General features: G+C 43.4%; 1 protein-coding gene across 1 annotated transcript in view; it reads right to left on the bottom strand.

The window, feature by feature from the left end:
• The window catches only part of slc12a2 (solute carrier family 12 member 2), a 170508-nt gene that overhangs the window by 67775 nt on the left and 78027 nt on the right, over positions 1-24706 (bottom strand). Inside the window, exons 2-4 of the mRNA XM_060908373.1 lie at positions 14435-14554; positions 11441-11516; positions 6457-6552 (exon numbers count right to left, since the gene is read on the bottom strand). Of these exons, the coding sequence (XP_060764356.1) occupies positions 6457-6552; positions 11441-11516; positions 14435-14554 (292 nt within the window). The remainder of the gene's footprint in view (positions 1-6456; positions 6553-11440; positions 11517-14434; positions 14555-24706) is intronic.

Below are 24706 nucleotides of genomic sequence, written 5' to 3' on the forward strand. Positions count from 1 at the left end.
GTTCTAGACAAAACAAACAGTACCGGTTAAGTTTCTGTTCCTGACTTGAGTCAGAAACTGGTTCTATGTATACAACACCTGACCTGATTGGTAAACTGACTGTGCAGTAATCTTAGAAAATATAAAGATCCCTGCAAAGATACGATTACGCTTCCATGTCGACAGCGAACGTTCAACAAAAACAAAGATGTCAGGGAGCGACTGGTATCGGTTTCAGAGTTCTGCAACAGAAGAAGTTTGGCAACACCCCCATTACATTTTCCCACAACCTAAAAACCATGTGCTTCCTTTTTCCTCCAGCCATAATGATCGAGTCACAGGCTGGGCCATGAGCCGAGGGTCACGAGATCAATAATTCTGGTTACGCCGAGCGTGCAGAAAGACGAAACTGGAGCAGGCTGCAGCTTGACAACAGACTGACACCCGATACTAGTAGTAGTTCTAGAAATTGGTAAACTCAATCCTCTGTCAAATCGTGAGAGAAGAAAGGCAAGTGAACTGAAGTCCTGGCTATAACGAATGAAGAAAACAAAAAACCCACAAACACTGGTCATTGTGCAGAAGAGAAATCTGCCACTCAGGGTGGTCAATATACAGACGTACAGCTTTCCTTTTTAAAACCTACATAATGTTTGTCCTCAATTTCATCTCAAGTGCTATTCAGATTGAACCATGTTTACAGGAACATTTTGTGGGAGACTTCTGGGATTTGGGTCCCGTCTAAATTGGTCATGTCAGTAAATTTTTTTTTTTTTTAATAAAAACAGATTGCACAAGCAGACATGTGCTACAATGATAAAATTTTTCCTGAAATAAAATGACTCCTAGGAATAACCCTAGGTTAAAAAGATATATCACACCCCACCTCTCGCCCATAGTCAGCTGGGATAGGCTCCAGCTCGCCTGCGACCCTGTAACAGGATAAGCGGCTACAGATAATGGATGGATGCATATACAAGTGCTCCCCCCCCCCCAAGTTTTTTTTTTTTGTCCTTCCCCGTGCCATGTGGCGCATCGGGCGGTGCCGGTCTCCGTTTCTATAGCCCTCGGCCTCTCGCCTATTACATAGCTAGGGTTACAGTGGGGGGCTAGTCCTCTGGTAACCACGAGAGTTTAACTCCCCACTCGCATCTGTATTGCAGCGTGCCTTGCCAGATGTTAGTAGGTACCACTTTTATGATGGCCTTTGGTATGACCCAACCATGAATAGAACTCACGATCTCCCGATCTAGAGGCGGACACACTACCACTAGGCCACTAGCCGGTCCCCCCCCCCAAGTTTACTGATTTTTTTTTTTTAATTGCTGGATGAGGATGGTCACCTGCAGGACCCTTCCCTGCGGCTCCTCTGACAGAGCATTTCGACCTGAACAAACAGTTAAAAGAGTCATATTTAAAGCTAGACTGCCTTTCAGATTTAAGTGTAGGTCATCTCATCTCATTATCTGTAGCCGCTTTATCCTTCTACAGGGTCGCAGGCAAGCTGGAGCCTATCCCAGCTGACTACGGGCGAAAGGCGGGGTACACCCTGGACAAGTCGCCAGGTCATCACAGGGCTGACACATAGACACAGACAACCATTCACACTCACATTCACACCTACGGTCAATTTAGAGTCACCAGTTAACCTAACCTGCATGTCTTTGGACTGTGGGGGAAACCGGAGCACCCCGAGGAAACCCACGCGGACACGGGGAGAACATGCAAACTCCACACAGAAAGGCCCTCGCCGGCCACGGGGCTCGAACCCGGACCTTCTTGCTGTGAGGCGACAGCGCTAACCACTACACCACCGTGCCGCCCAGTGTAGGTCATAAAAAGAATTTTCCCCCGACACTCAATTATTCTTGTTTAGTGGACCGAAAGCTACTGAATTTGAATCACAGACTTCCAAAGTTTTTTTTTTTTAAATAAACAGAACAATTAATGAATTTAGGGCCACATGGCTCTAAATTCTCCGCCATTTTTTCCTGCTTCACCATGACGCAATACAAAATACTACATCATGCATCACATGGTGGGCTTTCCCTGTTCGCGCAAGGCATTGTGGGATGCAAATTTGAAACCAGAGAGAACAATGGAGGACGTGAGTGTGCGAATGAAACATGAAAAAGATTGACTACAGTAACGGAAAAGACGTTACGTTGCGAATGAAAGGAAACGCAGGACCAAACTAATAAATGTCGACGGTTAGCGAGCACCTCCGTGTGATCAGCTGTTCATTTAGCGACAGAATGATGTAACCGTCAGTGCACGGTCAAAGGTAAGCGTGCGCATGTGCACATGGACTCCATCCGTCCGCTTGACTGCACGAAGTGAGCGATTTCAGGTACGTTATTTGCTCAGGAATCCCCTCAAATTAAATAACTTCCCAGGCACGGAATAGCCTGAGTTTAAGATATTACAGAAATAAACATCTATCACAATGACCAAATTTCAGAGGGAACTCAATTTCACTGATTTTATGAAATCGAAAGGCCGTCTAGCTTTAAGTCTTCACATTTATTTTAGAACAATTTTTTACAACAGAACTGCACTTTTTTTTTCTCAGATCTTAAAGTGTGTGCGCGCACGTGCGTGGGGGGGGCGGCAATATATTGGTAAGTGAAACACTGATGTATGCTGTTCGAATTGCCATGGTGGTAAAGACTTTGTTGTAGCCTGTGGTTTTGTGCTTTATCTGTAGAATAAAGTCAGTCAGGACGCATGCTTTCCCATCTGCTCCTGCCAAAACCGAAACGAATCCAAGTTAAGAATGCAGCCCAATAAAAATCTCGAGGGACACCTCTGAAGGTTTTTGATCAAGTCGAGTTCCTCGAGTTCACAGGTAAAGCCCTTATACATGTTATGGTCATGTTTTAGCATGACGACATCATGAAGATTTACACAAAGGTCGCTTATCCCGTGAGAATCGATCGAAATCCTCGAGCAACGCTATTTACTTTGCACACTGTACATCTGGAAATCTTATCCAATATAAAACAGTACAATAGAGATGCTCACATGGCTGCCTCTGTCGTATGGTCCGGTATATCGGAGGTCACCATGCCCTTCATCATCTCCCCATTAGTGCAGTGTTGGCCGGGCTCATCCCTGACCCGCTCCCCTCTCATATTTCAACCCTGTGCCACCTGCCCAGTACTTTTTCTCCTCTGGAAGCCGAAACACTTCCTCAGTTAATACGTTGCCTTATGAAAATATCCTTATCACATGCTCTAAAGTAAACGTACACTTGACCCAGGCTCTGTCCGTCACCACAGCGGCAGTGTAATTTGGAGCAGTATGACCTTGTGCGTATGATGTATGAAGGACACATCAGCTACAGAGACAGTGTCTTATTAATACTGTACGTGACCTTAGACACCCAACGCTGTTGCTTATGCAATACCCTGACCTACCTGGAGGACATCTTGACATGCTGGTTTACAAGAAGGTATAAATAATTAAATTTAATGGATTACATAAAAATGGGGCAGAGGTGTTTTTTATATATTCAGAAACAATCCAAAACACAGTACGCATGTTGTCTAAATGTCCCGTTAAATGTAGCAGGCGTTTTAATTTGACAAAATGTTTGTGCTACCTCGATAATGGTCTCATCTCATCTCATTATCTGTAGCCGCTTTATCCTGTTCTACAGGGTCGCAGGCAAGCTGGAGCCTATCCCAGCTGACTACGGGCGAAAGGCGGGGTACACCCTGGACAAGTCGCCAGGTCATCACAGGGCTGACACATAGACACAGACAACCATTCACACTCACATTCACACCTACGGTCAATTTAGAGTCACCAGTTAACCTAACCTGCATGTCTTTGGACTGTGGGGGAAACCGGAGCACCCGGAGGAAACCCACGCGGACACAGGGAGAACATGCAAACTCCACACAGAAAGGCCCTCGCCGGCCCCGGGGCTCGAACCCAGGACCTTCTTGCTGTGAGGCGACAGCGCTAACCACTACACCACCGTGTCGCCCCCTCGATAATGGTGCTTCAGAAAATCCTACTTGAGTAGTTTGACTTCCCCCAGAAAGCAATATTACAATAATAACTGCTGCTAAAACAAAATAAATACATCATAAATACCAAAGTATTCACTCAAGTGACATCATGTCTTGCAGTCTAGAAAATAAATTCACATATAATAGAGATGAAAGTGGAGCAAAGAAAAAAATCCTGAAATATGGGGGGGGGGGGGGGGGGGGGGGGGGGGCAACATCCCCCGAAAATATTTTAAGAACACGCAAAACCCTGCATTTTAGTACAGTGCATTGATATCTGAGCTCCGTATCAATGCGCTGCCGAAGCGCGCAGAAGGTGTTAGTACGCCTGTCATTATAGTGTGGACTTTCCATAGCATAGAAAATCGCTACGTTTCAATTTGTGTAACTGAACTTGTTTCATATCACTGGTCATATAAACCTATGTAAACAGGAAAAACGCGGAAGAGTTTGGTCGCATCCAACTACAGCCCCAAAAAATACCGTTGGCCATACTGAGCCTAGCTACATTGCTAACAGGAGTGACAGCGCGTCTGACTGCGTCTGACTGACTGGGAGGTCGCGCAAAGCTCGGAGAGGTACGGAGCAGCTCGTCTCAATTCAGATAAGAGCATATTTCATTATGGAAATACGGTGGACTGTTCCTTTAAGCCTTTTTCTTTCATGTACATTAATGATTAACATGTCAAAAATATCAAATTTACTCCCCCTAGTTAATGAGTAATTTTCAGGAGCGCATTTAGAAAACGCGGTGATTTTCCTGCTACACAGTTCATTACTTTGGAAAATAAAAAATAAAAATCAGACAGTTGAAGGTAAACTCAGCAAAATTTCAAAACAGTCCTGTTAAAAAGTAAAGGTCTGTTAGAGTTTCTAAAGCTTTCAGGTTTCAATGTTGGGGACATTGAGCCTCGTTTATCAATCTTTTAGTCGAGTTGTGCGTTTGCAGAAGCTAAAGTGAACTAAACATTTCCAATTCATATTTATGCGAGTTGAAGCCAATTGTTTACATTAGTTCGTATTGTCTGTAAATTTAAACACACCAATGAATACCAAATTTCTCATGTAAATCAGGGGTGTACGGTGTGTGTGTGTCACACACTGACTGGCAGCCTGAGTACATTATGTAACAAAAAATAATTACCATTGCTAGTTTTAGGCAGCTTAGAAACCGGCTCTTCCATTATTGCGGTTTCTTCCACGTTTTCTTGATGCGTTCTGGAAACGGCACTAAAACTCAGCTTCGAAACCACAAAATGCAACTTTGATGGGGAAAAACGTCGAAAGAAGGAGGAAAGTTTAGCTTGTTTTGACATGGCGAATTATTAACACGAGAAAATACTCGTAATTCACAACTAAAAAGACTGCAGCTACACTGGCAGCTTGAACATGCTTTCTAGTGCGATTGTGTTGCGCTTGCGCAGAACGGTGACAGTCCTGCGCGCCTTAGCACGTGCACCTGAAAGCGCGCCTTGGGCGCGCGCACCTAACGAGCTCTGGCACACGCGCCGTTAACAAAAAACACCTGTCTTTAATCACTGAACTGTGTTTGGGCTATTTAAGGACCGCGCCCATGCAAGGACGATGCGAAGTATTACGCCGCGTCTAGGAATGCGAAAAATACAAATTTCTCCATTCGGAAAACCGGTTGTATCAAATATCCGGATTTCCGGGTCATTAGCGGAAAAACTCCGGAGCACAATCTAAAAATCCAGAATTCCGGGAAAATCCGGAACACTTTCATGACTGATATAAATAGAGAACGTTTCCGAGGCCGCGTTCATGCATTTCCCCCCCCATTAAAATCAGCATACGTTTTGCATGAAATCCTGCAGGAGAAAGCGATACTGCCAGCGTGAGCTCTTACAGTAGAGCAACGAAAAAGTTTCACTTTTCAGAAAAGTACAGAATGACGTCAAATGCTTTTGCCGTTTATGTGCAGCCTGCACCAAATCAGGTCTCAGATCATGGGGCCAAATGAAAAACAACAGAGATGGAGGACAGTGGGTAGGAGAAATATTAATATTTAAATATATAGACCCACAGAGCGCTGAAAAACTGGCAACCTGCCCAGGATGTACACCGCCTCTCACCTGAAGTTCGCTAGAACTGGCGGCTCCAGTTTCCCACGCAACCCTGATGAATGAGCGATATGGATGGATAGACAGACACACCTCTACACAGTAATAAATTGTGTGCACAAAAGTATCCGCTTGGATACGTTCCTTGATCATGATCCACGACAGTAAAAGATGAGAGACCTGAACACTGAGCCATCATTCGAAAGCCCTGAGCAGCATGACTTTTATAGAGCCTTAGTGAGGACAGATTCGACAACCATGACCTTCTCTATACGTCTCGTGTAGTGCACGACCTCATAGCGTGAAATAGTGAAATAACATCCTGCTGCTCGTACGTCATGTCAAGCCTGATGTGATTGCTCTGTGAGCTTACATACCTCCGCGTACAAAACCATTGGTTGCTATGGCTGAGGTGGAGCAACCCGTGATGGTGGTCACAACGGTCGCCATGGCGATGATGATGCAGGAACACACTGTGGGGGGGGGAAGCAACATAGTCATACTAGTATCTTAAAGCATGGAGGGGAAAGTCCTGTCAAAGAATGTTTAAGCATTTTAAAGGAGTAAATCAACTGACATAATGGAACGCGTTTGTCTAACTGCATCTAATGTCCTTTATTGGAGTGTGTGTGTATATTTTATATATATATATATATATATATATATATATATATATATATATATATATATATATATATATATATATATATATATATATATCTCACACACACACACACACACACCATTATCAGCACCCCTTGTAAAGATTACTAAAAAGGGTTAGACAAAAACAAAATCCACCTTTTGGTGAAGTCACTTCATCTCACTGAAAAAATGAGAAAAATCCAACTTTTAATTCAAGTAAATTAAGAAATAATTATTTTCAACAAAAACACGTGCCACCGTAATTGGCACCCCTGGAAATTATAATAAAACGCAATGTAACTGAAGCACGTTTCCCATTTAAATTGTACATGTCTGAGTTGATTGGAGTGTGGAGGAACTTTCTATCTGTAATCCATGACTTCCTGATTAAATGGGGAACAAAGATGAGGGGACACAGAGGCCAAATTCCCTTAGTCATCCATCAACATGGGAAAGATAAGAGAACACACAAACCAAATGAGAGAGAAGTGTGCTGACATTCATAAGTCAGGGAACGGTTATTTAAAAAAAAAAAAACCCACACTCCTGAAAACTGTCCATCTCTACTATTAGAGCAATAATAAAAAAGTGGACACCTATTGGAACTGTTATAAACTTGCCTGGAAGAGGACCCAAGTTTATTCTGCCCTCACATACAGTGAGGAGGATGGTAAGAGGAGGCAAAACATCCCCAAGGATCACTGTTGGTGAATAGTAGAAAAAGTAAAATCTTGGGGTTTCCAGGTCTCCAAAACCACCATCAGATTCCACCTCCATGCCAATAGATTATTTGTGAGGCTTTTCCACTACCAACGTGGCCGAGTTGGGCTGAGCCGTGCCGTGCTGAGTCGGGCTGAGTCGAGCTGAGTGGGGCTGTTGGGGTTGCATTTCGACTACAACCGCGCTGAACCGTGCTGGCTGGAAGTGGGTGGACACATTGGGTGGAGTTATCGAAAGTGGGTGGACGTCACGTGATGTCGTTAGGAGGCGCAAACAGTGACATCAGTGACCTTTTAAGCGGTAGTCTCACGACCCGGATAGTAAACAATAAACTGGCTGGCCTTTCCTCACTTGGGTTCGTCTTCCATCTTCTAGTTTTCTGATCTTCTTCGTCGTCGTAATTCTTCTTCTTCCGGGTTTACGGTGTTTACAGATCCCAGCGTGCTCGCGGGGCATGTGTGGGCATGTGAGGACACTCCTCCTCACCAATTAGTGCACAGGGGAGTGTCTCCTCACACCTCTAGCCCCACTCAGCTCGGTTGGGCTCACTTCAGCCCCACTCCAAAACCGTGCGAGTTTTGGGTGCTGAGTAGGGCTGAAGTGAGCTCAGTCGTGCTGCTCTGAGGTAGTCGAAATGCGTGCCGTGTTGGGCTGAAGTGAGCTGAAAAACGGTAGTGGAAAAGGCCCATTGGAAGGTTTGCCGGGGGGGGGGAGCAGAGAAGCCTTTGTCAGTTAACCACAAACATAAGCACCTCAAGTTTGCCAAATGCTACTACAGCTTTGACTGGAACCTTGTTCTTTGGTCTGATGTAACAAAAAAAGAGCGCTTTTTTGGCGATAAACACTTGAAGTGGGTTTGGTGTAAAAAGAAGGATGGCTGTAATGAAAAGAACCCGATCCCAACTGTAAAATATGGTGGAAGTTCTGTGATGTTTTTGGGGCTGTTTTTCCTCCAAAGGCCCTGGAAACCTTGTTAGGGTACATGGCATCATGGACTCCATGAAATACCAGAACGTTTTAAATCAAAATCTGGCTGCCTCTGCCAGGAAACTAAAACTGGGTCGTCATTGGATCTTCCAGCAGGATTTGTATGAGCCAAAGCATACATCCAAATCAACACAAAAATGGTTCACTGAGCACAGACTCAAGCTTCTGTCATGGCCATCTCAGTGCCCCGACCTGAACCCCATTGAAAACCTGTGGGGTGAGCTGAAGAGAGCCCAAGAAAGGGCCAGGGACGCTGGATGATCTGGAGAGATTGTGTAAAGAAGAATGGTCTCAGATGCCCTGCTCTGTCTCTCCAACTTTATAAAATGTTATACAAGACTCAGTGCTGTTTTACTGGCAGACAAAGGTTGCACTAATTAATTAATTTCAATCAAAGGTTGGATTTTTCTCATTTTTTCAGTGCGAGATGAAGCAACTTCACCAAAAGATGGAATTTTTTTTCTATTTTTTCTTTACAAGGGGTGGCAATAATCATGGAGGGCACTGTATGTGTATATATTATAGCGGAGCTCCCAGCAGAGCACCATACCCGAGAAAAAATGGTAAACCCATCGAGTCGATTTTTTGTGGTTTGTCCGTGTACCACCACAGGAAGCCCAGTTTTGCTTTCGAAAAGTTTGCAAACGAAAAGGATTGAGAATAGTCGTTCTGTGTTGGTCCAAGTTAAGACCAGGGAATTCAAAGCCAGCAAATCATTGCAAAGTGTTTGCAAAAAACAACCAACTTTGTCAGCGTTTGTAAATTTCGAACGGCTGGGTGCAAGTGGCCGGTTAGTTGACTTGATGGGTTTACCATTTTTTCTTAGGTATGGTGCTCCGCTCGCGCAGGCCAAAATAAATAATAGCTTCCAGTTTAAAAATATATGGAATACATCTGGAAATGACGGCAGAGGAGAACAAAGGGAAAAGAAAACGAATTTTAACAGAAGAAGAAAAGCTTAGAAGACGGGAAAGTGAAAAAGAAAGACTATCGACCAATCACAAAGTGAGAAAATTAATTGACAACTACCTGGTAGATGATTCTATGAGAGCAGTTAAGTATGACGTCACTTGTAAGGAAAATTGACTTCCGGGTCCAAAATCAAAAGCTAAAACAAAAAAGAGACTGGCTACGATATAAGAAAATTCTACAACCCAGAAACAGATGGGAGCTCCGCTTTTAGGCAGTGTCTAAACCTATACATTATTATTCTATCCACATTCACTGGATATGAGCAATCGCACACTGATTAGCAACTCTACTACTAGGCTATCGGCTCATATACCGTGAGTAGAGAAGAACAAAATGGCGGCGCGTGTTGCTGAACCAACCGAGGACGAAATAAAAACTCTACTCGAAAAACAACCCCCTCCCACCAAAAAAGCAACAAGATATGGAATGAAAGTATTTGATGCCAAGAACATCTCATCTCATTATCTCTAACTGCTTTATCCTGTTCTACAGGGTCGCAGGCAAGCTGGAGCCTATCCCAGCTGACTACGGGCGAAAGGCGGGGTACACCCTGGACAAGTCGCCACGTCATCACAGGGCTGACACATAGACACAGACAACCATTCACACTCACATTCACACCTACGGTCAATTTAGAGTCACCAGTTAACCTAACCTGCATGTCTTTGGACTGTGGGGGAAACCGGAGCACCCGGAGGAAACCCACGCGGACACGGGGAGAACATGCAAACTCTGCACAGAAAGGCCCTCGCTGGCCCCGGTGCTCGAACCCGGACCTTCTTGCTGTGAGGCGACAGCGCTAACCACTACACCACCGTGCCGCCCTGCGAAGAACATATCTTTTTATTTTATTTTTCGAGAACTTTTTCACAAATTGCTACTGTTATTTCTCCAGTTTGTTTACATTCTTCATCTTTAAAAATGTTTTGAATTTTTTTAGACTGGCTCAAAAGCTCAAAGAAGTTTGAAAATTACAGAACTGAAATGAGGCGGCACGGTGGTGTAGTGGTTAGCGCTGTCGCCTCACAGCAAGAAGGTCCGGGTTTGAGCCCCGGGGCCGGCGAGGGCCTTTCTGTGCGGAGTTTGCATGTTCTCCCCGTGTCCGCGTGGGTTTCCTCCGGGTGCTCCGGTTTCCCCCACAGTCCAAAGACATGCAGGTTAGGTTAACTGGTGACTCTAAATTGACCGTAGGTGTGAATGTGAGTGTGAATGGTTGTCTGTGTCTATGTGTCAGCCCTGTGATGACCTGGCGACTTGTCCAGGGTGTATCCCGCCTTTCGCCCGTAGTCAGCTGGGATAGGCTCCAGCTTGCCTGTGACCCTGTAGAACAGGATAAAGCGGCTAGAGATAATGAGATGAGATGAAAACTGAAATGTCCAAAGAATTAAAAAAGGTACCTAAATCTATTCTGTACCTCGGCACGACAGCACTTTCTACCAACCCCCCAAACACACACTAAAGTCGATTCGTGCAGCCATCGATAGGTTTTTAAGTCCGCCTAAGTAGAAATGATTGTCAGGCATTTTGTATAAAAAGGTTTTATTTATCCAATTTGCAAAAAATAAAAATGCTCTGTTTCTAAAAATCCAGTGAATGTAGATAGAATAACACTTATTCCAATCCATCTCATCGTACATGGCTTGTAGCCAACTCCGTGCTACCTACCTCATCGGGCATCGGCTCACGTACGACTCAATTTCATGGAATAACTTAATTATATACAGCCTGAGACCGGTATAACCTTCATGTCCATCAACCACAAATAATGACAAATATCATGGGGAAGAAGGCCAGTTTTTCATTCCTGCATCATACAAACACTCAAACTTGTACCGCTTCCAGTGATTCACACCTTTCTGAGCTGCTGCGTCAACATTTGGAATGGTTTCTGGAAAATGGCTGTGTGTTTGACACTTAGCTGCAGGTGCCAACATTAGCATGGGAATGCTGAATAGCGACAGGGTGATGGAAGGCCATGCAGGTTGCGTGAATTAACACGATAATTCACATGAGCTGCACAGAGACAGCGAAACCTACCAATTCCAGCCTGGCCCACGATCCATGTCATGCGGATGAAGAGCATCACACCCCAAATGTTCAACATGCAGCGGACCTGCGCAGAGGAAGGATGGCCGTTAGGTTTTTAAATGCAGACAACCGAGCAAAGCCCTTTTCCCCCAAAACCTGAACATGTGTAATCTACACTCCATACTGCGCTGCGCTTGGAATGGAACGATGCCCGACATCAGATATGGCATGAACACTGTCTGATGCACCAAATACTTTCAAATATATGTCTTGATTTCCCCCCCCCATGCCTTGATCTGGTATCTGGCTTTTGTGTTCGAGTGAGTAGGTGGAAATGAGGATGTTATTAACAAGAGGAAGCATGGCCTGCAAATGTCAAAAAAAAGACAAAACCCAGAGATTATTCCTGCACTTAACAAGTTGAGCTCGAGGTGAAAGTATACTCTGCTTTCTCTCTCGGTCTCTCATAAACAAAGGATTTTGCTGCTTTCAAACCTATTAGTCGGTGGAATTGATATTTTGTCGTCTTTCGCCATTTGGTTTGCTTTACTTTCACAGTGCCCATAATTAAACAAACCAAAAAGGGGGCGGAGAGGGGGGGGATGCCGCCTGAGGGACATGTGGGCCTGAACATGTACTCATAAAACTTTATTCATTACAGCAATGGAAAAACATAAACAAACCTTTGCCAAGTGCACATAAAAGCATATGGCTGGCACTAAATAACTGATCACAAAATTATGCAAATAACTAGTTTAAAAACGTTTAATGCTTTGCATGATTTCTCCCCCCCCGCCCGTTTTTTGTTTTTTTTGTAGGACAAAACATCCATAAACACCTGGCATTTCTGTAGCGCTACAGCGCTGTCCTTTGGCTCAGTTCAGCAGCTGGCATCTATTTTTTCTTCTTTTCTTTTTTTTTTAAAGGCTGCTTACAACCCAAAACACACCCCATGTTTGCTTTTCTTCCTGCAGGTGGGTCGATGAAGGGTCAAATCTCCTTGCTCAGACCGTCTCAGACCATTTGTTTTGGTCTGCACTTGAGTGTACCAGACTAAACGATGCGTGTGTACAGATTCCCAATAGCACCACCTTCCTGAACAATTCGCAAGTTTAAAACAATAACACAAATTAGCATTAGCTCCAGGCAAGATGGAACAAGTGGGAATAATGAGTAGTGTAATTCCCACCAGAGGCCAAAATCCTGAGTGGAGTGCGACTCACTCATTCATATCTCCTGCTTTGAAACGAGCAAAAGCGAGAGAGAGTGAGAGCTTTCCAAAGCACCTCTTCTACAACTACACAAGATCAAGGATAATTTTATCATGAGTGTGAAATATACTAATCCAGGGGTTTTCAAAGTGTGGGAGAGTCACAGCGCCCCCCTACAATTTTTGTTGTTGCTATACTTAATGTTCCATTCGTATTTTTAAAAAATGGTTGTTGTACACATTTTTATTTTTTTCTTTTTCACATTTTAAACATCTGTGCTTTTTAAAACATCTTGTTTTACACATTTTAAACATCTCATAGCATCGTTAGCGAGCACCTCTTGGCAGACAACACACTGTGGCAGTGGAGCATCTTCAGATCCAGTCCATGAAAATCCAAACTTTAAATAATCGTGGTCATACTTCCTTCTTTTTTCAGTCCCCCCAGGATTCCGCGGGCCTTTTTTGTGATTGTTGCGGGCTAAAATGTCTGATGTTGCGGGGGGTTTTTCAAAAAATTGCGATGAAAGTTGCGGTGTTTTTTAGGTTTTTGTTGCAATTACATTGCGGGAGGAAGTGAAAGTTGTGAGAAATTGTTGCGATTTTCTCTTTTTGTGATTAAAATTGAGTGATAAGTTATTACCGAAAAACTATTGATTAAAAGATTACCAGGACTACAAAAATGCAGAAAAATAGGCTTTACTTATCCAAATGCACCTGTTGGTTCAAAAGTTAAAGTGCAGAGAACCTCACAGCACAACATGAAGTTACCTTAAAATATAATATAAATGCCTCAGCTTTCATGTAAGAAAAAAAACACTATTAATACTAGTACTGTGTGCAGGCAGTCTCTCCTGAAGACTAAATTAAACAATAATTATAAACTAATAAAATAAATGGCTCAGGCTTCATAGAAGAAAAAAAAAACAAACAATTTGAACAGAATCTCACAGTATGATGCTGAAGCTGCCTAAACAATGGAAAATAAAATACCATTTTGGCAAAAATGTTGGCATCCATTAATTTCTTGTATTAAGTAAAAAACAATAATGTAAAGTGCACACAGTCCTTCACTGTAAACATAACACACTTTCAGTAACAGAATTTAAGCCTACATAAACACTGACTCGCACATCATGCAATGTTGCCAGATACTGCTGACGTTTTCCAGTCCAAAATATGTTCAAAACCCGCCAAAATGCACTTGAAACCGCCCAATCTGGCAACACTGCGCACATGCTGCTTCTCTTGAACGTATACACGGAAGTAAGGCAGAAGGTAGTTTGTCGACGTCACCTCAAGACGACGCCAACGATTGGTCAAATTTGTGGGAAAGTTGCGGTGATTGGATACAATTGCAACACCGACCTGAATTCGCGGGGATTGGTTGAATTTGCGTTGAAGTTGCAAATCGCAGCATCCTGGAGGCTCTGTTTTTTTTGCTTGGCCCAGACTCTGTCTCCTCACTCACTGTAGCTTTAGGTACTAAAAATCGATCCATTTTGTCTCTGGTAAAGGCTAGCTGAAGTTCGCTAAATGTCCGCAATAGTAACTTATTCTGGTTTATTTTTCCTCACGTTGCACCCCCCCCTTAAGAACTCTGGCGCCCCCCGGGGGGGCGCGCCCCACACTTTGAAAAGCCCTGTACTAATAGAATTACAAAAAACAGATCACACAAGTGGCCTGGGGAGAGAGGGAAAAAAATTATGAAGACATCAAAGCTTTCTTCAGCTCTTCTATGCCTTTCTCTCTTCACAGACACTCTTGGAAGCCAAGTTGATAGAGACATTTACCAGCACTCCTTTGACCCATCCGAACTTCACAACCCCTTTGGGCTCCGCTGCCTCTTTGGCTGCAGCCTCTTCAGCAGGAGTCAGGTCCTCGCCATTGGCAAATCCATCCTCAAATGGCTCCTGTAATGAGAAGGGGGTCCATTATTAACAACACGTCAGAAAACATGGAACTACAGCACTGCTGATGGAGGTGATATGGGTGGCATGATGAAGTAAAGACAGTAAAAGTAAAGGTGGTACACTCAATTAGAGTTTGGTGTGCATTAGGACTGGAGCCTGATGGACCCAAGCAAAGGTCATGTTCATGAACGTGAGGGTGTATGTGGTGCCTGTGTTGTGCTGCATCAAGCATTTACTGCTGACATTCATTCAGCGACATCAGGAGGGTCATAGTAGTTTAAATTTACTCATTTGTTTAGATTTGGACAAATAGCATCAACCAAGGTCATCAGAAAACATCACAGGACAGGCCGGTACGAACGAGAACTGTGCAAGTGGCAAGCTTGTAGTACTCAAGTCCAACTCGTGCATTAACTGCATTCGGACCGGTAAATTGGAGATGAGGACTTGGATTTTTTTCTTTATTTTTTTGTAACACGCCATAATAAGTTGACAAGATATTTATATCTAAATTTTTTTACACTAATTTCGTGCAAGAGAATGCACATTCACCTGTTCATACGTCATGTTCAGGAACAAACTAACGTTAATGACGCTAAAATGCCTGGAGAGAACGCCCCAGGATTGTCCACTTTGCTTATACAGACTTCTCATGCAGTTGGGGGGGGGGGCTGCTGTGTGTTCCATATGCAGAAGAACTATCGAGGAGACGACGGGGACAACCTCAAACTTCAATCGTCATTTGGTAAGACTCCACCCAGAGAAGGACGTGACATGCTATGGTCATTGCCCTGTTGATAGTGGGCGGGGCTTGCTGAGCAATGAACAAGCTTTATCTGTAGCGTATTAACTAAAATGGGGCAGTCGAGCAGTAACGTTAGCCCAACACAGTAGCAGAGATGGTTTCACATAAAGGCAGCAACAGCCACCGTCAAATGGTGCGGATGGAGTCTTGTTCTCGGACTCGAGTCGCGGGGGGGTCCTGCACACACTTACCCTCAAGGTTAGATATCTTGTATAAATATATTTTTAATATATACATCTTTTCAACTCCAAAAATGAATACATGCACTTACATTGATTTAAGGTATGTAACTGGACCTTAAAACTAGACTGCCTTTCAGATTTTTCAAGTATAGGTCATAAAAAGGGCAGCACGGTGGTGTAGTGGTTAGCACTGTCGCCTCACAGCAAGAAGGTTCCGGGTTCGAGCCCCGTGGCCAGCGAGGGCCTTTCTGTGTGGAGTTTGCATGTTCTCCCCATGTCCGCGTGGGTTTCCTCCGGGTGCTCCGGTTTCCCCCACAGTCCAAAGACATGCAGGTTAGGTTAACTGGTGACTCTAAATTGACCGTAGGTGTGAATGTGAGTGTGAATGGTTGTCTGTGTCTATGTGTCAGCCCTGTGATGACCTGGCGACTTGTCCAGGGTGTACCCCGCCTTTCGCCCGTAGTCAGCTGGGATAGGCTCCAAGCTTGCCTGCGACCCTGTAGAACAGGATAAAGCGGCTAGAGATAATGAGATGAGATTTATTTTTTAAATAGAACAATTAAATGTATTTAACCTTTAGGGCCACGTGGCCCTAAAGTCTCCGCTATTTTTTCCTGCTTCACCATGACCCAATTCAACATACTACATCATGCGTCACATGGTGGACTTTCCCCGTTTTTTTTGGACATTGTGGGATACAAATTTGAAACAGGAGAGGAAAAAAAAAAATTGGAGGACGTGAGCGTGCGAATGAAACGTGAAAGACCGACTACAGTAACGGAAAGCAAGAAGAAAAGGCGTTATATTGCAAAGGAAAGGAAACACACGACCAAACTAATAAATATCGGCCGTCAACGAGCACCTCGGTGTGATCAGCTGTTTATTTAGCGACGGAATGATGTAACCATCAGTGCACGGTCAAAGGTAAACCTGCACATGAGCGCACGGACTTCATCTGTCTGCTTGACTGCGTAAAAGTGAGTGATTTCATGTACAGTATTTGTTAAGGAATCCCCTAAAATTAAATAACTTCCCCGCCACAGAATGACCTGATATTTTGTGAGATATTACAGAAATAAACCTGCATCATAAGGATCAAATTTCAGAGGGAACTATTGCCGCTTTTCCACTACAAACGCGGCTGAGTCGGGCTGAGCCGTGCCGTGCCGAGTCGAGCTGAGTGGGGCTGTTGGAGTTGCATTTCGACTACAACCGCGCTGAACCGTGCTGGCTGGAAGTGGGTGGACACATTGGGTGGAGTTAGCGAAAGTGGGTGGACGTCACGTGATGTCGTTAGGTGGCGCAAACAGTGACATCAGTGATCTTCTAAGCGGTAGTCTCACGACCCGGATAGTAAACAATAAACATGGAGGACATGGAGTCGTTAGTGTTGCTGGTCTTGGTGCTGTGGCTTGTTGTCACCGACAACGCCAACAGATACTGGCAAGAGCGTATAGATGAGGCGAGGCGCATAAGGCTTCAGAAATTCTCGTAATTCGTAATTATTATTCTTCCGGGTTTACCGTGTTTACAGATCCCAGCGTGTTCGCGGGGCGTGTGTGGGCATGTGAGGACACTCCTCCTCACCAATCAGTGCACAGGGGAGTGTCTGCTCACGCCCCCAGCCTCACTCAGCTCGGTTTGGTTCGCTTCAGCCCCACTCCAAAACCGTGCGAGTTTTGGGTGCTAAGCAGGGCTGAAGCGAGCTGAGTCGTGCTGTTTTGAGATAGTCAAAACGCGAGCCGTGTCGAGCTGAAGTGAGCTGAAAAAGGGTAGTGGAAAAGGGCCATAAATTTCACCGATTTTATGAAATCAAAAGGCCGTCTAGCTTTAAGGACCAATTGTGTACCTAGTAGGACTTATAAAGAACTTAAGATTTAGCGTTGCACTAGGGGAAAAAAAAAAAAAGAATAGAAATTAAAAAAAAATAGTCAAAAGGTTTAAAAAAGAAAAGAAAAAAAGGCAACAAGTGATAAGGAATGCTATAGTCCATATCTTTTTTTGTTGTTGTTGCTGCTGAAAATACATGAGGACATGATCAATTAATTGTAGGGTTTGAAATGTTACATTACTGGCTTTTAGCAGATGCTCTTATCCAGAATGACGTACAACATACCCAGAGCAGCCTGGGGAGCAGTTGGGGGTTAGGTGCCTTGCTCAAGGGCACTTCAACCATTCCTGCTGGTCGAGGGAATTGAACCACCAACCTTTTTGTCCTAAAGCTGCTTCTCTAACCATCAGGCCATGGATTCCCTTGTGTGAAAGACGTTGTGCTCAAGGAACCTAGAAAAAGTTCTCATCTGCTCAATGAGGGAGTAAAATTATCTGGGACCCCCCAAATAAAAAAAGGTGATCCACATTAAAATCACAGCAGACAGAACCATATTCATATTCAGTGGATTTTCTAGATCAGATTAAACCTAGTCTTAGACTAAAAGGCATTTTAAATGGAGGACACAGGAATTCAGCTCGCACCAGAATCAGGCTTGGTTTGTGTTGTTTAAACATGACCCTTATAACTCCGAGATTCTTCTCATTCTCTCACAGCTTCCTCAGTCTCATTCCATCCACCCGCTGCCACTTCCGTCCTGCTTTCTTAGTCACCCACACACCAAACCCCACACACGTGCACAGTTATCCGTCCTTGGATCTGCAGAAGGTCAAACACAGGAAGACTCCCTCCTGTGTAGGGACAATGCGCTGACGTCGGCAGCGGAGCTTCCAGTCCCTCTGGGAGCGCTGCTGTATGCAAGTGATGATAGCCCTGTACTCCTCCTAAAGCTGTCTCATGGCAACCCTACGGAAGAGGACACCTCTTTTACAAATCACACTAAAATTAAAGTTTGTGTCTCAGGCTCATAAAAACCTTGGACAATGAGCCAAAACACAGAGCACTGAACTCATGATGGCTTCTCACGGCGATCGGTTCTGCCACCAGCCCAACAACACACACGGCTACATTTGACAAAAGCAATCAAAAGGAAAACCGCTCTATTGTTTCCATGAATGTCCATTCAGCAATGTGTCAAGATTTTTAAAAAATTTGCAGTTTTAAAAAAAAAAAAAAAAAAGTGGAAGGAAACATGACTACTAACTAGCAGATGATGCAAATGTGCCACAATGGCCTGGAGGACGTATCAGCATTTGTTGCCATGGTTCAATACCAGCGTGTGGCGTAAAGGACAAACTCGAGTGTACTGCTCTAAAAAGTACACCATCACAAGAACAGCTCTTTTCCCTCCACACCATTTCATTTAAAGGAAGTTGGCAAGCCAATTGGCAGTACTTTCTCATCGGCCTTCCAGACCACCATTACACAGTGATGACACCTGCTATTTATTGCAGATACCGATGACCTTGGTAAAGACGTGCACTTACTGGGTTTGGCTGTTGGCTGGATGCTGAGAAAATATCACTGTACTAGACATTTTGACATTCTCTTCAGCAAACTATAAATCAGCGATGCAGCATTTCTTAGCTACAGCACCAATCAAAAGTTTGGACGCACCTTCTAATGCAATGTTTTTTCTTGACTCTTATTAAATAAAAGGACACTTCACGTCTTAAAGTAACGACGGATGTCGTTTCTCTTCACTTAGTTGAGCGATTCTTGGCATAATGTGTCCAACTACAGTTGTTGAATAGGGCTCATCTCATCTCATTATCTGTAGCCGCTTTATCCTGTTCTACAGGGTCGCAGGCAAGCTGGAGCCTATCCCAGCTGACTACGGGCGAAAGGCGGGGTACACCCTGGACAAGTCGCCAGGTCATCACAGGGCTGACACATAGACACAGACAACCATTCACACTCACATTCACACCTACGGTCAATTTAGAGTCACCAGTTAACCTAACCTGCATGTCTTTGGACTGTGGGGGAAACCGGAGCACCCGGAGGAAACCCACGCGGACACGGGGAGAACATGCAAACTCCACACAGAAAGGCCCTCACCGGCCACGGGGCTCGAACCCAGACCTTCTTGCTGTGAGGCGACAGCGCTAACCACTACACCACCGTGCCGCTTGAATAGGGCTATTTACTATATATTTATTATTCACTATTTGATCTCAAACGCATTAAGGAGGTAACTGCACTAATTACATTTTACGAGGCACCTGTTAATTGAAAAGCATTCCAGGTGACGACCTCATGAAGCTGGTTAAGGTAATGCCAATAGTGTGGAAAGTGTCAAGGTAAACACTGGCTACTTTGAAGAATCTAAAATATGAAATATTTCATACAGTTGTGAAGTCTTCAGTATTGTTCCATCCATCCATTATCTGTAACCACTTATCCTGTGCAGGGTCGCAGGCAAACTGGAGCCTATCCCAGCTGACTATGGGCGAGAGGCGGGGTACATCCTGGAAAAAGTCGCCAGATCATCGCAGGGCTGACACCGAGACAAACAACCATTCACACTCACGGTCAATTTAGAGCCACGAATTATCCTAACCTGCATGCCTTTAGACTGTGGGGGAAACCCACACAGACACAGAGAGAACATGCAAACTCCACACAGAAAGGGCCCCCCCCGTCAGCCACTGGGCTCAAACCCAGAACCTTCTTGCTGTGAGGAGACCGTGCTAACCACTACACCACCGTGCCACCAAGTATTGTTCTACAATAGTCAAAATACAGAAAAACCCATGAATGGATAGGGGTGTCCAAACTTTTGACTGGTACATATACCGTACAGTTCCTAAAAACCTCAGCTTTCAATCAGAAAACAGAAAAATCACCAAATCATCTCATAATTCTTCTTTGCTTAAGGTTAAAGTTTCACATTTCAGTCAAAATTTGAAGAATCCATCCATTTTTATTTTCTTTTTCAGGAATTTATATCCTGCCCAACCTACTGTAAAGATCACTGCATGCGAGATTAACTGACTGCACAAAAGGACAGCACTGATCCAACAATTTTATTTTCTAATATTGATCTCACTCTGAACATTCAATCCAGCTGACCTTTACACAACCAAAAAGATCAACCCGGCTTTCATTTTTCCTTCATCCAAAACATCTTTCCATTCTAAATCCTGTAAATCAGAGTATTCATCTTTTTGAGGAATCTCAAAAGGCCTGTGCTTGGAACTGTGAAAAGGCAGCAGAACGAACATGGCTAGCAAATCTAAAATACATCAGACGTGGGTTTAGGTAGACAAAACAGTTAGAAAACCTTCACTTCCAGTTCTGAGGACTGATGTACTGCTCAGATCTGATTATCTTTCCCCCCGGAATCTTCTAGCCTTGGCTACAAATCAGAAATAGAAACTTGATTCACTGGAAGAGCTCAGGACTTTGACTGTGGTGTGGTGTGGTTGTTGGTGCCAGATGGACTGGTTTGAGTATTTCAGAAACCGCTTATCTCCTGGGATTTTTCACAAAGAACAGTCTCTAGAGATTACACAGAGTGGTGGAAAAAACAAAAAATATCCAGCGAGTACGAGATCTGCACATAGAAACAACTTCCTGATAAAAGGTCAGAGGAGAACTGGTTCAAAATTGACAGGAAGGCTACAACAAAATAGCCACTTTCTACAACTGTGGTGAGCAGAAAAGCATCTCAGAATATACCATACAATGAACATCAAGGTAGATGGACGATAACAGCAGCAGAAGTTTACATCAGGTTCCACTTCTGTCAGCAAAGAACAGGAATCTGAGGCTACACTGGGCATAAATTCATCAAACCTGGAGATTTGAAGGAGATTAAAGACCAGGCAATATTTTTCCAGTGCAGGGGCAGATCACCCAGTAAAGCCGGGGTGGCTCCCAGAAGCGCTGCAGTTCTTAAATGCCCGGAGATGCATTTTGAGCTGTCAGAGAGATACATGTTGTAAATGAAATCTCTTCCAGAAAATTACCATATCAAAAATATATACGTTTTAAAAGTAGGAACTTTCAAAACCATTTTATTCGTCGTCACTGAAAATGACATTGTCAGAGTTGCGGGTATATGCATAGAACCAAATTACAACTGATATATGGTAATATTTATGAAAGTTGTATTGTCATATAATGCATTACCACATGACACTACAGTGTAGTACACGGACCACAAAACACCTTATATATCAATAAATCATTACCGTTTTAGCAACTGCAATCTGAGCTCCAGCTCAGGACATTCAATGTACATATAAGACAGACAGTGAATATACCCAGGTAAACTGAGGGAATGTCATTGGCCACTTAAGACAGAGCTTAATACCGAGATAACTATAAACAAAGACTGCAGGAGTTGCATGTCTATAATACAAACTCAGTAACTGCAGTCTGAGCTCCTGAGTCTAATAGACTGAGATAATGATGCAATGATTGTGTGAGCTGCATATAAACAAGTCTTCGTTCCCAAGACTTGGGGGATTTCAAGCATAGCCGCTGCAAAAAATCGATGTCTCTCACAGACCTATCCAGCCGCTGTCGTAAAAATCAAAAAGTGAGGCACACCCCCAAAACGGCACGTGTCCCATGTACATACGCAGGGTATAGTGAGTACAGGGATACCCTATTAATGAACACGAGCAGTAGCCGGACAGCCGACACGTGTGTGTACGCAGTAAGCCTGCTGCAGCGTCTTATTTTGGCTTGTGAACATGCGTGTTAACGATACCATAAACATAAAAGGATGGCGCACAGCCTTTACATGGAGTCTACAGTGCAGTCTGGGAACACAGCATGTCATTATCTTTATTATTTCATCACAAGATAAAATATACACGTTACAAAATATAATATAACTTCAATAAAAAAAATGAATACAATGTACTATATATATATATATATATATATATATATATATATATATATATATATATATATATATATGTGTGTGCTGTCAAGCGATTAAAATATTTAATCGCAATTAATGTCACGACAGTCATAGTTAACTCGCGATTAATCGCAATTTAATCGCACATTTTTGTCACATAAAAAACCATTGTAATTCTCTTATCAGCATAAAAAAGTGAATGGGCTTGCTTTGTACCAATGGGGTTTTTTTTATTGCAAAGCATAACACGTCTTGACACAGCCACTGCAAAGTGAAACCTAAGCCGAGCACCAGGGCTAGCAAAAGAACCATGAGTGAAATGATCTACTGTTTGAGTTAGTCTACAACTAAAGAGAGATAGGTTACACAGTGATGGTAGGCTTGACATGCTTGATTATAATATAAACTACACTATTATATTAACTTTAAGTTGTTCGTTGATAAATATTGCATTGAATCTGATCTTTACTGTTTCAGCTCACTTAACACATTTTGTACTTTTACACTTTCTGCCTGTTGATGCGTCGCGCTGTCCAATCAGAGGCGGCCAAATTTGCATATTACAGGAAGGATTTCTGGGATAGCATTGAGTTTACAGTTCAGAGGGATCTGGCTTCTTTAGACGCTGTCTTCTTAAAACTGAATAAATATTTAAAAAGAGCCAAATGAGCCAGTCTTTTGAACGGCTCTTTTCAAAGAACGGATCACAAAGATGCGGATCCCATCAAAGAGCCATAAATCCCATCTCTACTAGCGCGCCCTGCCCGCGCTGGTTCTTGGGGGGGGGGGGCAGAGGACTCTGGCTGTGCGGGGCGTGGCATTACAGTCTAGCTGCTATCGGTTTTCTAACCAAAGTCTCTGTTCCAAGTTTCTGGCAGTTTCAAAAGCTTATGAAAAACCTACATCATGCCACAGAGCGTTAATCTCGCGATAAAAAAAAAAATTATCGCTGTTAAAATTGAGTCAAGTTAACACGTTAATAACGCGACATTTTTGACAGCACTAATTATATATATATATATATATATATATATATATATATATATATATATATATATATATAAAAATAATAAAATTGAAAAAAAGAATCTTTTAGTGCAAGATCATATCTAAAAATTACACAATTTATATAAAGACTTCTTAAAACGATCAGTGTTAACTTCTGGGTGGCAGCTGGAGTTCTTTCTACAACTGTACTTTATTCTCTTTTTCTCTGGCATCAATTCCCTTAGAGGGTGTCGGATTAAATACATTACTTTCTTAAAAATTCTCTTGTCCTGCCTTTCTAATAATTCATGCACATTAAAAGCTCTTGATGTACATTTACATTTATAGCATCTGTCCAAAAAACACTGTACAGTTGTTAATTCAGCATCGGACGCGCCATAAATAGGAAGGCCATGAGTGATCTTGGGAAGGACGATATTAGTGAAAAGGTGATCAATCTCTAACTGATTATATCCTTCCTTACGTAATGACCTTAAGATAAAAAGGCACTTGTTGGCCTTAACAAGCTTTTCAAGAATATGAATATCAAATCTACAAAGCTCACTGGTCTGCAGTATACCCAATACCATTGGGAATTCCTCCGTACAACCTCTCTTCAGTAAAATCAATTCCTTACACTTAGTCGGGTTACTAGACATACTATTATAACTAGACCACTCCTTAAACTGATTTACTAAGGCCTCAGAATTGTCTCTACCTTTCCACACAGGTGATACAATACTGGTATTGTCTGCATATTTAAACAATACAGGCTTACTATCTATGCTCATCTCCAGATCATTGAGAAAAATTGTGGACAAATGCGGGCCACTAACGCTACCTTGTGTGGTCCCCTTATTAACGTCTTTCCATTTCCCCACACAATCTCATCTCATTATCTCTAACCGCTTTATCCTGTTCTAGAGGGTCGCAGGCAAGCTGGAGCCTATCCCAGCCGACTACGGGCGAGAGGCGGGGTACACCCTGGACAAGTCGCCAGGTCATCACAGGGCTGACACATAGACACAGACAACCATTCACACTCACATTCACACCTACGGTCAATTTAGAGTCACCAGTTAACCTAACCTGCATGTCTTTGGACTGTGGGGGAAACCGGAGCACCCGGAGGAAACCCACGCGGACACGGGGAGAACATGCAAACTCCACACAGAAAGGCCCTCGTCGGCCACAGGGCTTGAACCCAGGACCTTCTTGCTGTGAGGCGACAGCGCTAACCACTACACCACTGTGCCCCCCCCACAAAATCATTGGAAACAATTCTCTGCTGTCTACCTTCCAAAAAGCTTAAATACCATTTAACAATATGGATTGAGGCTGAGCTGCTTTAACTTTACCGACAACAAATCATGTTTAACAGTATCAAAGGCCTTACTAAAATCCA

The sequence above is a fragment of the Neoarius graeffei genome, chromosome 25 (assembly GCF_027579695.1).
Source record: "Neoarius graeffei isolate fNeoGra1 chromosome 25, fNeoGra1.pri, whole genome shotgun sequence".
NCBI classification, from domain to species: Eukaryota; Metazoa; Chordata; class Actinopteri; order Siluriformes; family Ariidae; genus Neoarius; species Neoarius graeffei.